At 42.6% G+C, this 17076-nt stretch overlaps 1 protein-coding gene across 1 annotated transcript in view; it reads left to right on the top strand.

The window, feature by feature from the left end:
* Positions 1-17076, top strand: part of TTC8 (tetratricopeptide repeat domain 8) — a 340270-nt gene that overhangs the window by 196092 nt on the left and 127102 nt on the right. The window contains exon 9 of the mRNA XM_078660024.1: positions 8359-8469. Coding sequence (XP_078516150.1) covers positions 8359-8469 — 111 coding nt within the window. The remainder of the gene's footprint in view (positions 1-8358; positions 8470-17076) is intronic.

Raw genomic sequence — 17076 nt, forward strand, 5'->3', positions numbered from 1 at the left:
TCCAAGATACTCTACGACATGTCACTTCACTCCACTTTAGGCCATGACACACTAGGCCCCTCCAGTCTAGTCTAGTCTTCACCACTCTACTCTTACGCTTTACTCGACTTCACTCTATGCCATTCTACTTCACTCCATGACTTTACTCTGCTCTACGCCACTGTGCTCTATGTCACACCATGCTACTCCACGAAACTCCATGGCCACTCCATGCTACTAAACGACACTCTATGCCGCTCCAAGATGCTCTATGCAACTCCCTCAATACCAGTTTACTTCAATCTACTCTGACACACTACTCCACTACATCACTCCATGCCACTCTGCTGCACCACTTTGACACTCTACGACACTCTACTCTATGCCACTTCATAACACTGCTCTACTCCGTGCTACACCACTCTGACAAGCTACTCCTCTCGATGCCACTCCATGTCACTCCAAGACAGTCTACGCCACGCCATGAAACTCCACTGTACTGTACTACACTCCAGTCAACACCTCTCTACTACACTCTATACCACTCATTTCTGACACACTACTCTATGCATCCCACTCTACTCCACTGTACATAGCTCCCTCTATGCCTCTACACGCCACTTTATTTGCCACTCCACTCTACAGAACTCTACTCCACACTACTGTACGACACTCTACTCCACTCTACACCTGTCCACTATACACCCCACCCCTACACTCTGCTCCCTCCAAAACACTCCATGCTATTCCACTCTCCACGCCACTCTACACCACTCAATTCTATGACACTGTTCCACTCTACGCATACCTCTCTGTAGCTTCCGCCACCCCATTCCGCTCCAAGCCATTCCGCTCCGCACCACTCTGCTCCGCACCACTCTGCGCCTCCCTGCTCCGTGCCTCCCTGCTCCGTGCCTCCCTGCTCCGTGCCTCCCTGCTCCGTGCCTCCCTGCTCCGTGCCTCCCTGCTCCGTGCCTCCCTGCTCCGCGCCTCCCTGCTCCGCGCCTCCCTGCTCCGCGACTCCATGCTCCGCGCCTCCCTGCTCCGCGCCTCCCTGCTCCGCGCCTCCCTGCTCCGCGCCTCCCTGCTCCGCGCCTCCCTGCTCCGCGCCTCCCTGCTCCGCGCCTCCCTGCTCCGCGCCTCCCTCCTCCGCGCCTCTCTGCTCCGCGCCTCTCTGCTCCGCGCCTCTCTGCTCCGCGCCTCTCTGCTCCGCGCCTCTCTGCTCCGCGCCTCTCTGCTCCGCGCCTCTCTGCTCCGCGCCTCTCTGTTCCGCGCCACTCTGTTCCGCGCCACTCTGCTCCGCGCCACTCTGCTCCGCGCCACTCTGCTCCGCGCCACTCTGCTCCGCGCCACTCTGCTCCGCGCCACTCTGCTCCGCGCCACTCTGCTCCGCGCCACTCTGCTCCGCGCCACTCTACTCCACGCCACTCTACTCCACGCCACTCTACTCCACGCCACTCTACTCCACGCCACTCTACTCCACGCCACTCTACTCCACGCCACTCTACTCCACGCCACTCTACTCCACGCCACTCTACTCCACGCCACTCTACTCCACGCCGCTCTACTCCACGCCGCTCTACTCCACGCCGCTCTACTCCACGCCGCTCTACTCCACGCCGCTCTACTCCACGCCGCTCCACGTCCACTCTGCTCCACGTCCACTCTGCTCCACGTCCACTCTGCTCCACGTCCACTCTGCTCCACGTCCACTCTGCTCCACGTCCACTCTGCTCCACGTCCACTCTGCTCCACGTCCACTCTGCTCCACGTCCACTCTGCTCCACGTCCACTCTGCTCCACGTCCACTCTGCTCCACGTCCACTCTGCTCCACGTCCACTCTGCTCCACGTCCACTCTGCTCCACGTCCACTCTGCTCCACGTCCACTCTACTATCTGCCACTCTACTTCACTCTATGACACAACTCTCTACTCCACTCAATGCCCTTCCTCTCTGCTCAAATCTATTCCCTCCACAACACTGTATGCAACTCCACTCTATGCTACTCCATGAAACTCTACCCTACTCCTCGAAACCGTACACCACTCTACTTTTAATCCTGATTCTTCTACAAGCAAGTTTGTGGAGTGGTGTTGAGTTTCATGGAGTGGTGTTGAGTGTCATGAGTGTCGTTGAGAGATGTAGAGTGCTACACCACTCTGTAACACACTACACCACTCAATGACACACTACACCACTCCACGACACTCTACACCACTCCACAAACTTGCTTGTAGAAGTATCAGGATTTAAAATGTATTTACTGTTAGACCTGTGAGCCGTAGGGCAGTCTTTCCCCAAACATTTTGCCTTTACCTTCCAGTTTTTGCTGAAATTCCTTTTTATTGGCGTTAGGACTGTCTGCTCACCAATGCTAAAGTGCTTTCTTACTACCGAAAACCTGGTCAGATTGGCTTTCACCCTATTGGCATATTTAATTTGCTTATATGTCCCTAGTAAAGTGGTATACCATATCCCCCAGGGCCTATAAATTAAATGCTACTAGTGGACCTGCGGCACGTATTGTGCCACCTACTTAAAACATGTCCCAGGTCTGCCATTGCAGTCTGAATGCAGGTTTAAACTGCCAAATCAACTTGGCAATATAACCTCTTTGCCAAGCCTTACATTCCCCTTTTATTACATATACGTCACCCCTAAGGTTGGCCCTAGGTAGCCCATAGGGCAGGGTGATTATATTTTAAAGGTTGGACATGTCCTGGTATTGAAAAATTCATCAATTCGTTTTTCACTACTATGAGGCCTACCTCTTCCATTGAATAATATTAAGTTGCCTTATTACGTTTAATAAGTGTTAATGTATGCATGTAGGTTCACTTTTAAAACCTGTTGTTCATGCACAAAGGTCCAACTTGCTGTGAAATAATGTGCGTTGTCTTTTTAATATAACATTACTTTGGACTGAAGCAACCCCCTCCTTGCTGGGATACATTTACAGGTTCGGCAGTGAGTTTTGTCTCCTCAAACAGAGTTCATTAGTTAGTTCGGGAACAACACCAGTCATCTTCCCTGGGGACTTGTGGTTTTATTATGTGTCCTTTGTTCTCCTTCACATAATCCTCTCTTCTTGTTTTATGTTCTGAAACATACTCCTTTCGTGCTAACCACTTGATCCTGCTCTCCATGCCTGCCACCCAGATTATTATTCATTGTCCCCTACATATGGATTTTGGGGCTGAGTAGATGATTTTAAGTGATGCAGAGGTGAGGGCTTCCTCCATCAGTTCACATATATGCAGTTGAAGTTGGGGTTTAACAAATTGTATAGGAGTGGAAGTTGCTTACGGTAAGGGAGAGGTTGCAATGCAAAATCACAATAGTTCACTGGTGTGATGAAACTGATGGATTGTTCATAACATTCATAAGGCACTCAGTGCGATCTTTGGACCCATTGTGTTCAGTTGAGAGAGTTAATTGACCTGTACATTCATTCTGTATTGGTCATGGCTGAATTTGTTGCAATATTTTGGTACTTGAAAGGCTTAAGTGGTGTAGTCCAGAGATAAAGGATATGGGCACATTTACTTGGGTGATGACCTTAGAGATAATATTACAAGAGACCAGCTTACTTATGGCTAAGGTGAAGGTAATTTGTGGTTTTCTTTTTATTCTCTTCCTAAGCAAGGGAAGATGCACTTTGGGTCTTCCTGTCCAGGAACACAAAGTGATTTCTGGTAAGGCAGGAATATACACAGATTTAGCTGTTATGGCTGGTGCACTTTCAGGTAAGCTTACTCTGCCATGAGGCTCTAACTTTCCCATTATCGACAAGAAATATTTTTTCGTGTGTTAAGTGTGAGTGCCAAGGGAGTACAATCAGTATGCCATTTCCTTGCTTGATGAATTGAACCACCAATATTACATAGTTTAGTTGAAAAGTAGTTCTCAAACCAGTACACACTACATCAGTGGCGTTGCTAATGGTTCTGGGTCTAAGGAACTTGATCTATGACTGATGGATCACATTATGAACTTAATCCTGGGTACTCCTTTTATTCTTAATTCTTATTCCCACATATGTTACAGAAGGAGTGCTGGTGGTTCAAAGGGGATATAACCCTCTACAACCAAGTTGGCCTCTCAGGAGAGAACTCTGACTGACAGATCATATAGAGAGGAAATGTGCCGAGCCATCATTGACTTCTGTGATGTCAACAAAGGCACATAACTAGAAACTGTTTTTCAGGTCACTTAGGGCTATTAGGGTTGCTAAGAGAAGTGGTAGGCAATTTTTGGTTTAACAAGATCTGTACAAAGAGATTCAGATACGCAGGTGTGGGTGAATACTGAATAAGTTGTTGAATCGCTGAATCTGGCTGCCTTGTATGGAGTCAACGACCTAGAAGAAAAAAAAGGCCACTGGGCATTGAAGATGCTTGTTAGGCAGTACTAAATCTGGGAACAAAGGTGAGACTAGTGGAATGTTGCTAAACATGGTTTGGAGAGTGATATATACCTACACATATCAATGGAGATCCCTACATCTTGACACTCTTATGCTTACTGTGAAACCGTGCAATGCCCTTATTGCTTTGTCAGACTACCCTAGGTTGGGTGTCTGCATTAGATTTAAGGTCTTATTACAGTGTTGCTGAACTGCAATACACTATTCAATAACCAGGGAACAGCAGGCCAGGCCAAAGGTAACACGTGGGTGTTATCCATTCCTTCCAGTCTCTTCCAGTGCCTTTATCTGAGGGTCTTCGGCTGCCTTTATCCTCATATGAACACGCTTTCTCCTCTTGGGCCAGCAAGTTAATATCCTCCATATATTCCCATGTACATTACATAGATGTTCTTTTTGGGTGTTGTTTTATACTGCAGTGTACTGAGTTTGAGGAATCACCCAAGAACTCCTACTTGCCCGATTTTCCTATCAAAGGTGTATGATCAGTGTCCTTTCTTAGGATCTTTTACGTATTGCAAAAAGTGGTCATCCGCTTTAGTGAATTTGGGTTAAGGCAGCCAGCTAATCTCTGTTCTGCACAAAGCCTGTATTTCCATAGAAGTCAACACAGTGGGTAAATAGAGGAATATGGTAACTCTGCTGGAAGACTCTCCCATTCGTCCAGGATTTGCACATCCAGCATGAAAACTTCTAAGAGTGCAGATTTACGTTAATTCATTATAAATGTGTACTTGGGTCTTGCTTGTCCTTCCTTAATATACACACATTAAATATAGAGGGATCTGCAAAAAATGTCTGAGGTATGATTAAACCAGGGTTTTTTCTTCACATTTGGTGGACCTTTGTTTAGGTCAGTGTTATGGAATACACTGTTACAGTTTCTAATGTCTCGACTTAGACTGTAGCCCCCTGCTGAAGCTTTGTCTTCTAGTGTGTGCTGATTTAAAAAGTGCAGTAGGCTTACCTAACAAGTTTGTATTATTGAACATTGTCCTTGCAGAATAGAGCTTAGCGATGTAATGGAACTCTAGCTAGGTTTCTATCTGCGTCTGTGAACTCTTGACTTGCAGAAATGGGTCCCAGGAGAGAACAGGCTAAGTGAAACCCAGTCTGATTACCTATGACCTGGCTAAACATTGAGGCCCTTGTTCTGGGGGAGAGTATGTGGCCTTGCGGCTAGAGCGGTCAACCTTGAAGCTGGGCATGGACGCTCTACATCCTGTGATTCTGGGCAAATCACTTAATCTCCCTGTGCCTAACAAAAAAAATGATTGTGTCCTTCTGTAACGCACAATCAATATGGAGCATAGAGGGAAAAAGGACCCTGGTCGCCCTCCACTCATAGAGTAATAAACCACAAAAAGACCAGGATCCTGGAACTACAGAGATCCTAATCTGTTGTATCTCCTATTGTAGTCCACATGAAGACTTGTAGTTTTCTACATAACCTTCATTGTACTCTAATCATTGGATGTGTATGTATATAACATAAAACCCTTTCCAACACTTTGTTGACAGTTTTTAAGATATCAGGGACTCATAAGAATGACACTTTCAACTGTTTCAGTCCCATTCACACACTAATTTGTGTATAAAAATTGAAAAGGGCGAAATGACCCCTCACGGGCGTACCACCAAGCGGGCCACTGGTAGGTACTCACCAGATGAGCCAATTTCTATCATCATTGGCGGTCATTAGGCCCAAACAGAAAGGTGTCCAAAGCAAGATATAAGAAGTATAAAGGTGCATACAGTGAAGTGAACAAATAAATCACACCTCACAGTGTGGAAAATGATTAAAATTGAAGGGATTAACTCGATACACAGCAATTTTATTCTTTTACTCAGTGACCCACTCAAACTAAAAAACAGTGTGAGTAGGTATATATGCATACCACTGTTAGATGCACAGATCTAACAGTGGTATGCATATATAGCTACCTACACTGTTTTTTAGTTTGAGTGGGTCACTGAGTAAAAGAATAAAATTACTGTGTATCGAGTGAATCCCTTCAATTTTAATCATTATTTTCCACACTGTGAGGTGTGATTTATTTGTTCACTTCACTGTATTCACCTTTACACTTCTTATATCTTGCTTTGGACACCTTTCTGTTTGGGCTTAATGACCGCCGATGATGAAAAAATGGGCTCATCTGGTGAGTACCTACTAGTGGCCCGCTTGTTGGTACGCCCGTGAGGGATCATTTCGCCCTTTTCACATTTTTTACACAAATTAGTGTGTGAATGGGACTGAAACAGTTCAAAGTGTCATTCTTACGAGTCCCTGATATCTTAAAAACTGTCAACAAAGTGTTGGAAAGGGTTTTATGTTATATACATACACATACTACTGATTAGAGTACAATGAAGGTTATGAGGTTATGTAGAAAACTACAAGTCTTCATGTGGACTACAATAGGAGATACGACAGATTAGGATCTCTGTAGTTCCAGGATCCTGGTCTTTTTGTGATTTATTATTCCTTCTGTAACGCAACTTGTGCTAATGTAAAGCGCTCGGATACCTTCGGGTCAAGTTTGCGCTATATATAAAACACAACAAAAAAGTACAAAATGTAGCCATCCTTCAGACTGCCTGCAGCCTTAAGACTTCTCATGAATGGAAATTGCAACTGTAATCTTTCTGGTGTTTTGAATACTTGAATTTGGTTTGAAAACATGTTGTTTACTCTATCATTAATACTGGTCATTAATACTAGATCTTGCAAATGCATGGCATTGAATAAGCACGTCCTTCTGTCAGTGAGGTACTGCTCCTGCAGATGAACTTGATTTACACTCCCTGAATACTAGCGCCCTGCAGCAGTTAAAACAATGTATGCAATACCTGTTCTGGTTGTATTATCTGGAATATGCCTGGCTACTGGCAATTAGTCTTTTTGGATATTGGATGAGTAGATATAAAATTATATGTCATACAGTATCAGATGTTTTTGTTTTTACAGAATTCTGTCTTGAGTAGCTTTTTTCAGCCACAGACCAAATACAAATGATTTCCAAATTTTTGGAAATTATATGTATAAAATGCTTTGGACACTCATCTCCTCAAGCTTAAACAATGTATTGAAAGTTGTTTTCAATATCTCACCTAACCACAGATTCTTGAGTATTTAATTTGTCATGCAATAGGCGATTCAATTGGTTTATGTTTTGCTGTACATTTTGAGAAAATCAATAGTTTTCAATAATTTCTTTTGTAAAAATAAAATTATTTTTTAAATTTTTGTGGATAAAATAAATTAATTTTTTATAGAACCTTACAACAGTTTTTACCAGTATTCTAAATCAGTGTGAAGCTAGCTTGATAGACACCCAATGGTTAAGAAACCTTCATGGTTAAGTCTCCTCTTCGGCTGAGAGATGAGCATTGTGGCAATTTGATATACAGTCTTTATCAGTAATGTGAAGGGTTTGGAAAAGTATTATTTGAAAATCTGTTAGGAACCTACGATCTACTGTTCTCAATTTAAGGTGAAGATTACTTCCTGCAGACCATTTTTTGTGTTTGTCGGATAACCTTGCTGGGCATCATTCAGTCTCCTTTATTTATTGCTTTCCTAAACCCTTATGAAAGCCACATTGTCTTCAGAAATCCAAACTCAATCTCCAAAGTGCAATCCAGGTTATACAATCAAATTCTATCTTGTGTTTGTCAGTATATTATTCTGTAAATGATTTTGCTTCTGTCTAAAGTGATCATAATCCTTCATTGTTTAAACTTCATGTTAACAAAGAATAAATTTCATAGAAATGTCATCTACACCGATTCCTTAACTAATTATGTGGTTACCCTGCTTTATAAATTACCTGTTACAGAATGTGTTGGTTCTGCTTACTAGTTGACCATTTCCCCCAGTTCCTTTTTAGAGCATTGCAACGAATGGCGGTAGATTTAACTTTTTGTGTTCTCTGTGTTTTGGTTTAGGTATATATTCGATTAGACCAGCCAGTAACAGCTCTGCAGCTATTTAAGCAGGGGTTAGATCGGTTTCCTGGAGAAGTAAGCCTTCTTTGTGGCATTGCCCGCATATATGAGGTGAGTTTTGCAGAGCATATGTTTTCATGTATTGTAAAGAGGTGTAGCAAGAAAGGATTTTCGTATTGCGCAATAATGTTGCAGTTTTGATTACAAAAGTGATTACGTTTGAAATAGTTATGTCATGTTGAATTATAAATGTTTGGTAGGTCAACAGGACCTATAAGTTTCAGCAACCCAGAAACTTTCCATTCTCCACAGTTATTTGTTTTGGAAACCACATTTTTGTTGTTCTCCTAATTATGTAAGAGATGAATAAGTTGTGCTTGTATGAGGCAAACATGTTTGCCACTGACAGCAAACAACTCTCAATTTCTTTGTTTTCTAATATGTGGTCTAGGCATTAGTGGATGCAGGTTGTGTTCCCCAGTACTTTTCCCCAGCAGTTCTGCACACCACTGAATAATAGATAACTGTATTTTTATTAGTTTACCTGGAAATTGTCAATTAATCACATCTTTGCATTTTTTTCAGCTATTCATTTCTTTTTCTCTTATTTGTTTTCTATTTTCAAATAAACTAATCTCAAAATGTTTAGGGGCTTTTTGAACCTTCATCTTGAGAAATATTTCTTAACAAAGAATATTTGAATTAAATGGAGAATCTGTTTCATAAAAAACATTTTCAGAATACAACAATTCGACAAAAAAAATACATGCTTTTCAAATATAATTCTTTAAGTAAATAAATGTTCATGATTTGTGACTTTTTGATTTTTGTCAAACTACTGTATACCTAATTTGTTATCCTCTTATATGTTATGTTGTTAATACTGTAATCATTTCCAACTTTGAACATTAATTGTGTTAGGGTGGTGATGAGATGTATTAACTAAAGATAGTGTCAAAATACAATAAATATAATCTTATATCACGTCATCCTTTTTGGATCAAGTTTGTGCAGATGAAATATTAAGCAAGAGAAGCTTGTTGTTGGAGAAGCAGAGCATACAGTATTCAACTTGCCTGTGGTATCCTAAAGAAGATTTGACAATAAGCATCCAGTTTTCTTGGATGAGAACTGTAATGTAATTCTGCGTAACATAATACTCTGCTATAGCTCTCCATAGGAGACGTTTAAAGTAATTTTCAAGTCCTTTTATCCTCTTATTAGTTATCACTTGAATTTTCACTATTTATCTTGTTTAATTTTTGTATTATTTATGTACATTTGGCATCCAAAAGTATGTTCAGCTAGGATACATGGTCAATAAATTAATAAATACATACAATAAACAAATGGAGAGAGTAAAGGGAATTAAGTCACGTGAGTGGACGGAAAGTACTCCTGGTCCCCTTGGCTAGGTATCTATATAACAAAAAAAGGAGTACCACCATAAGAGGCTCAAAGAGCGATCTTGGTGGGATGGTTTTCTAGTGGAAAAAGAAGAAAGTCCTTCTTTGGTTTAATAAACCCCTCACTCACCGACCTGGTCGGTGACATGCTTCATCATCGGGGTCCACCTTGACAGCCGAGTGCCATCAAGGTGTGCTGCGACACCTGAAATACAGTGGAGCTGGTATGTGAATGATGAGTGCAAGAAAAAGTAAGTGTGTTAAAAATTGTCCTGGTATGACTTGTGGGCAAAAATTTTTTATTCTTAAGACTACTGGACAATATTAAAAACGTGTGTGTAGATAAAATAATAGGCTAATTATGACCGTGTGTATCTGTAGATAAGTGAAAGGTCTACATGTATTGGAACATACCGGGTTTTCGTCAGGACCAAAAAGACAAAAAAAGGGAAAGTGGGTGGTCAGGGCACACTAACGTCCTGCCATACCTACAATCCTTTGTTGACCTGTTAACCAAAATCTGTTACAGGGTGAAGAATGCTGTACCCGGGGAGGGGTTACGCACAAAGTAAAAAAAGACCTGTAGGGGGAGAAAGAGAATTTGTCACAAGAAAACTCGTTACGTGCCTGCAACGTAGTGAAGTGACGAAATCTGCTGTCTCTGTGAACATCCCACACAGAATTAATGCAGACTATTTTTAGTGCAGTGTGCTGCTCAATTACATAGGAATAAGGTATTGGCGCAATACAGCCATTATGGCTACCTGGCACACCTATCAATAGTTGTGTGCTTTGTGAAAAAGGTTCAGAATTTTGTCACTCGCATCCGATAATTATAGGTGCGTGGCTAGGCAATAATCATATCCTTAAAAGTGAGAAAAGGAACGACGTGCTATTAATTCTTCTTTATGCAACAGAGACAATACAAAACTAACACAAGATATAACGCACAGTATGCCGGGAAGGTGCTTACTCCTAAATCAGGGTCTTTAGGCTGCACGGGATTAGAGGGAAGGGTGGCCACTGTTGGAAGACATATTCTGCAATGAAATGGAGGGGTTGCTTAGTTCAGGGTTGACTTACGGAAGGTGCTGGAAAAACTCAGACGAAGAAACTGAAACAATCGCGTTTCATCCAGGGAATTCAATGTTCTACTTACAGTTTTCAAGTGGTACGGTCAAACGGTATACCTAGTTTGCCCCTCCATGCGCCCGTAGTGAGATCGCATAGTGAAGCGGGTTAAGACTACCGCCATCGGAGTCGGGGTAGGGGTGGTCTCCTGAACGTGATGACGTCAGGCGCTCCCAGAAGGAGCGGTACGGTAGCCTGTAGCGTTCACAAAGGGGCGATGCTATAGTAACGGAAACGCTACCGCGTTCAAAAAGCAAATGGATGTTTAGAAGGTGCCAGGATTAGCTCTACAATTACGTTGACGCTCCATAAGGTGAAGCGATCGTATTGATATTGTATACTTAGAAAAAACTGCTTATTAGCAGGATAAAAAGAATAACGCTCCCTAGAAAAAAATATATAATAATCACCATTGCTGAATCAATACGGAAGTATTAATAAGGGCTCTATGAATTGCAAAGGCAGTAAGTATGGAAGCTCAAGGGGACTAGGAACCCTCTTAGTCAATAGGCATAGAGGAATCTTCCTGGGCAGCCTCAAATAAGACTGTACTGTACTAGGGCAATGAGAATAGAGGATAGAAGAGTATTTGACAGTAATGTGAAGGGGCAAACTAGGTTGCACTGATGTCAGATGATCAATAAACCGAGGGGGCGGTTTATTCTGTGTTATATTGACCAGACAGATGCGGGAGGGACAACAACAATGTTTCAGAGATGGAAGTTATAGGACATTAGCCCATGGGATATTGTCATTCAATCCAATGATATGTGTTGATAGTCTGTAGACCCATCTCTGTTCTTTTTCATACAGACGTTTCTGTAGGTTGGGTCCAGGTGTTATCTGTTCGATAATTGTCAATATCATGTCATTTGGTGTATGACTGTTCTCTAGAAAATGGTCTGTTAGCCTGGTCGCACTTTTTCTGCAGCGGATCGTGCTGCGGTGTTCACATATCCGTTGCTTCACCTTACGGGTAGTCATTCCTACGTACTGCTTCCTGCATGTACACTCAATCAAATAGATCACGTTACTGCTATTGCAGTTTGTATGGGCAAGTTGTCTCCATAATTTTCCGGCTTCAAGGTCCAGTGTTTTTGTATTTCTCGTCCGATGGCATACGCTGCAGTTTCCGCAGCGGTAATGTCCAGTGACATCAGGGAGGCCCCAAGTTCTGGTAATAGGAGGATTATTAGGGGCAGTCCTTGTTTTGGGCCTGATGTTGACCAGAGTGTCCTTTAGACTGTGAGATTTCTTAAATGAGAAGAGTGTTTTTTCCCAATGTAAGTTGCCAGTATTTATGATCGCCCAGTGTTTGTTGATACTCCTGGTTACTTGATTGGATACTGCATTGAACGTGGTTACACATGTCAGTGGTATCGAGTCTTCATTAGTCGTTCTCTCTTCAAGGAGCGCCTCTCTGGGTTGATTTCTGGCCCTCTTCTGACATTTGTTTACAATTTTGATTGGGTATCCGCGTTTTGAGAGTTTTGTGGATAAATCAGTGGCTTGTTCTTTGTATTCAGAGAGCTTACTACAATTTCTACGCAATCTGAGAAATTGTCCATACGGCAGATTTTCCCTGAGTGGGCGAGGGTGGAAACTCTCAAACCTTAGCAAGTTGTTCTTTGCAGTGGGTTTATAATGAGTTCTTGTCTCTAGCCGGTTACTCTCCTTGGTAATGACCACATCAAGGAATACAATCCTTTCTTTGTCATAGCAGTTCGTGAATCTAAGGTTTTCATCGCAGGTGTTTATCCAGATGATGAATTGGTCCAACTGTTCGACTGATCCCTGCCAGATCGCTAGGACGTCGTCGATGTAACGCTTCCAGAATGTCAAATTTTCACGAAAGGGATTTTCATCATTCAAGATGAACTTTTGTTCGAAGTCGTACACATACAATCCAGCCACGCTGGGGGCAAAAACGCTGCCCATTGATGTACCCCCTGTTTGCAAATAGAGGGTGCCTTCAAATTCAAAATAGTTACATTTTAGTGCCATCTTGGCACATTCCAGAATGAAAGCTCTGGGTGTGTTGAATGACCAGTCTGTGTTGTTCAGAGTGTTTTCAAGGACTTTGATAGTGTCATCTTGAGGTATGCTTGTATAGAGACTTTCAATGTCAAAACTTAGTAGGATAGTGTTTTCATCAACCACCATATTTTGCAATAGGTTCAATAAGCTTTTTGTGTCTTGTATATACGTGGCAGTATTTTGGACAATAGTCTTTAAGAAAAAATCACAGAACCTGGACAAAGGTTCTAATAAAGAACCAATGCCCGAAACAATTGGGCGTCCTGGGGGTGGTAACCTACCCTTATGCATTTTGGGCAAGATATAGAAATATGGGATTTTCCCTTCTGTGGTACACAAATAATCCGCTTCTTGTTTTGATATCCTGCCTGAGGCTTCTGCGGTTTCCACTAATTGTAGGATTTCTGTTTTTAGTTCATTGGTGGGATCTGATTCCAGGATCTGATAATTTCTGGTGTCACTTAGAAGTCGTGTGCATTCTTCACGATATGCAGTTATGTCCATAACCACTAGCCCTCCACCTTTATCGGCGGGTTTTATTATGATGGCTTCACAGGCGCGTAGTTCAGATAGTACTGTGTTCTCAGCTCTAATCATGTTTTGAAATTGAGTGGAAACCTTCATCTTTTCCACATCATTGTACACGGCCTGTTCGAAGGCGATCAGTTCCACCGGGGTTGTGTGAGGGGGTGGCGTGAATGTAGATTTGACTCTTAATCCACTTTCATTTACAACTTCTTTTTCTTTTGGGGGGCCCTGTTTTTCAAAAAAGGCCCTTAATCTTAGCTTTCTTAAAAAACCTGCCAATTCACAATGTAATTGGAACTTGTCCAAACGGGCTGTTGGGACAAAACCCGATCCCTTGTTCAAGACACTTTCTTCTGTGGTTGATAGCGTCTGGAGGACAGATTTGTTACTAGGGTCTCGCATTGCTGGGCCCTGCCTTGCTCTTTGTCCGATTGCTCACTGGATCGTCCTCCTCCCAGTGTACCTGATTTGGTTGTCTGTTTTTTCCTCTTCCCCGTCGGCCCCTGTGAAAAAAAAGGAGGCCGAAATTGGTTCTGTTGAAATGGGGGTGGTTGGAAGTGTGGTTGAAATGGAGGTTGCCATCCATACATTGGATAATGTGATGGTTGGTTGTAGGGGCCTTGAAACATTGGCGGATTGAAATTCGGCCAAAAGTTTTGTCCTCTATTACCACCTGTGCCCCTCTGTTTGTTGCTACTGGTATTTGACCCATTGCTACTGATGGACGAGTTGCTTGAAACATCAGAATCAGATGTAGGCTGACAAAAACCCGGTATGTTCCAATACGGGTTGAAACATGTAGACCTTTCACTTATCTACAGATACACACGGTCATAATTAGCCTATTATTTTATCTACACACACGTTTTTAATATTGTCCAGTAGTCTTAAGAATAATTTTTTTCCCCCCACAAGTCATACCAAGACAATTTTTAACACACTTACTTTTTCTTGCACTCATCATTCACATACCAGCTCCACTGTATTTCAGGTGTCGCAGCACACCTTGATGGCACTCGGCTGTCAAGGTGGACCCCGATGATGAAGCATGTCACCGACCAGGTCGGTGAGTGAGGGGTTTATTAAACCAAAGAAGGACTTTCTTCTTTTTCCACTAGAAAACCTTCTCACCAAGATCGCTCTTTGAGCCTCTTATGGTGGTACTCCTTTTTTTGTTATATAGATACCTAGCCAAGGGGACCAGGAGTACTTTCCGCCCACTCACGTGGATTAATTCCCTTTACTCTCTCCATTTGTTTATTGTATATCTTGGCAGCGCACAGCTGCGAGAGTGTGTCCTTCTTTGATCCTCTGACATACCAACTTTTTCCATCCAACACACAGTAGACACCATGGGGGAAAATCAAGGCCTTTCATATTCCATGGCAGAGATTGACGCCATCTTGGGCGAGATCTCCGGATTCGCAGATGCAAGTATATCACAAACAATAGCACAGACAGGCGATTGGGAAAAACTGACTGAGATGAAGAGGGACCGTATAAGAACTATATTACATGGTACCGTCATGAAGGAGTATGTAACAAACAACATGGCCCCAAAGGGCCTTCTGGTGACAAATGGACCACGTATCTTTCTGAACGATCCAACATTCAGAAAAGACTGGGCCCTCATCGCGTGGCACTGCACGCATGATTGGATCATGTTAATCTTAAAAACTGCTCTGAGACTGTCAGAAACTATCCAGATTGAAATCCAAAAAACTGAAACGCATATTAAGACAAGTATTTCCGGATATAAAAGGAAACTTGACGAAATAAACAAGGAGATAAATGAATATAGAGAGAACCTGACCCAGCAAAAGGTTACAAAATTTCAGAAAGATCTGAAAAGATTCTCCTTTACAAAAACGTATCCTTATTCAGACCCAGATTTTAAACCACCTGATAAGCCTACATCTGATTCTGATGTTTCAAGTAACTCGTCCAACAGTAGCAATGGGTCAAATACCAGTAGCAGCAAACAGAGGGGCAGAGGTGGTAATAGAGGACAAAACATTTGGCCGAATTTCAATCCACCAATGTTTCAAGGCCCCTACAACCAACCATCACATTATCCAATGTATGGATGGCAACCTCCATTTCAACCACACTTCCAACCACCCCCATTTCAACAGAACCAATTTCGGCCTCCTTTTTTTCACAGGGGCCGACGGGGAAGAGGAAAAAACAGACAACCAAATCAGGTACACTGGGAGGAGGACGATCCAGTGAGCAATCGGACAAAGAGCAAGGCAGGGCCCAGCAATGCGAGACCCTAGTAACAAATCTGTCCTCCAGACCGCTATCAACCTCAGAAGAAAGTGTCTTGAACAAGGGATTGGGTTTTGTCCCAACAGCCCGTTTGGACAAGTTCCAATTACATTGTGAATTGGCAGGTTTTTTCAGAAAGCTAAGATTAAGGGCCTTTTTTGAAAAACAGGGCCCCCCAAAAGAAAACGAAGTTGTAAATGAAAGTGGATTAAGAGTCAAATCTACATTCACGCCACCCCCTCACACAACCCCGGTGGAACTAATCGCCTTCGAACAGGCCGTGTACAATGATGTGGAAAAGTTGAAGGTTTCCACTCAATTTCAAAACATGAGTAGAGCTGAGAACACTGCACTATCTGAACTACGCGCCTGTGAAGCCATCATAATAAAACCCGCCGATAAAGGTGGAGGGCTAGTGGTTATGGACATAACCGCATATCGTGAAGAATGCACACGACTTCTAAGTGACACCAGAAATGATCAGATCCTGGAATCAGATCCCACCAATGAACTAAAAACAGAAATCCTACAATTAGTGGAAACCGCAGAAGCCTCAGGCAGGATATCAAAACAAGAAGCGGATTATTTGTGTACCAAAGAAGGGAAAATCCCATATTTCTATATCTTGCCCAAAATGCATATGGGTAGGTTACCACCCCCAGGACGCCCAATTGTTTCGGGCATTGGTTCTTTATTAGAACCGTTGTCCAGGTTCTGTGATTTTTTCTTAAAGACTATTGTCCAAAATACTGCCACGTATCTACAAGACACAAAAAGCTTATTGAACCTATTGCAAAATATGGTGGTTGATGAAAACACTATCCTACTAAGTTTTGACATTGAAAGTCTCTATACAAGCATACCTCAAGATGACACTATCAAAGTCCTTGGAAACACTCTGAACAACACAGACTGGTCATTCAACACACCCAGAGCTTTCATTCTGGAATGTGCCAAGATGGCACTAAAATGTAACTATTTTGAATTTGAAGGCACCCTCTATTTGCAAACAGGGGGTACATCAATGGGCAGCGTTTTTGCCCCCAGCGTGGCTGGATTGTATGTGTACGACTTGGAACAAAAGTTCATCTTGAATGATGAAAATCCCTTTCGTGAAAATTTGACATTCTGGAAGCGTTACATCGACAACGTCCTAGCGATCTGGCAGGGATCAGTCGAACAGTTGGACCAATTCATCATCTGGATAAACACCTGCGATGAAAACCTTAGATTCCCGAACTGCTATGACAAAGAAAGGATTGTATTCCTTGATGTGGTCATTACCAAGGAGAGTAACCGGCTAGAGACAAGAACTCATTATAAACCCACCGCAAAGAACAACTTG

This window comes from Lissotriton helveticus, chromosome 9 (genome assembly GCF_964261635.1).
Source record: "Lissotriton helveticus chromosome 9, aLisHel1.1, whole genome shotgun sequence".
Classification (NCBI taxonomy): Eukaryota; Metazoa; Chordata; class Amphibia; order Caudata; family Salamandridae; genus Lissotriton; species Lissotriton helveticus.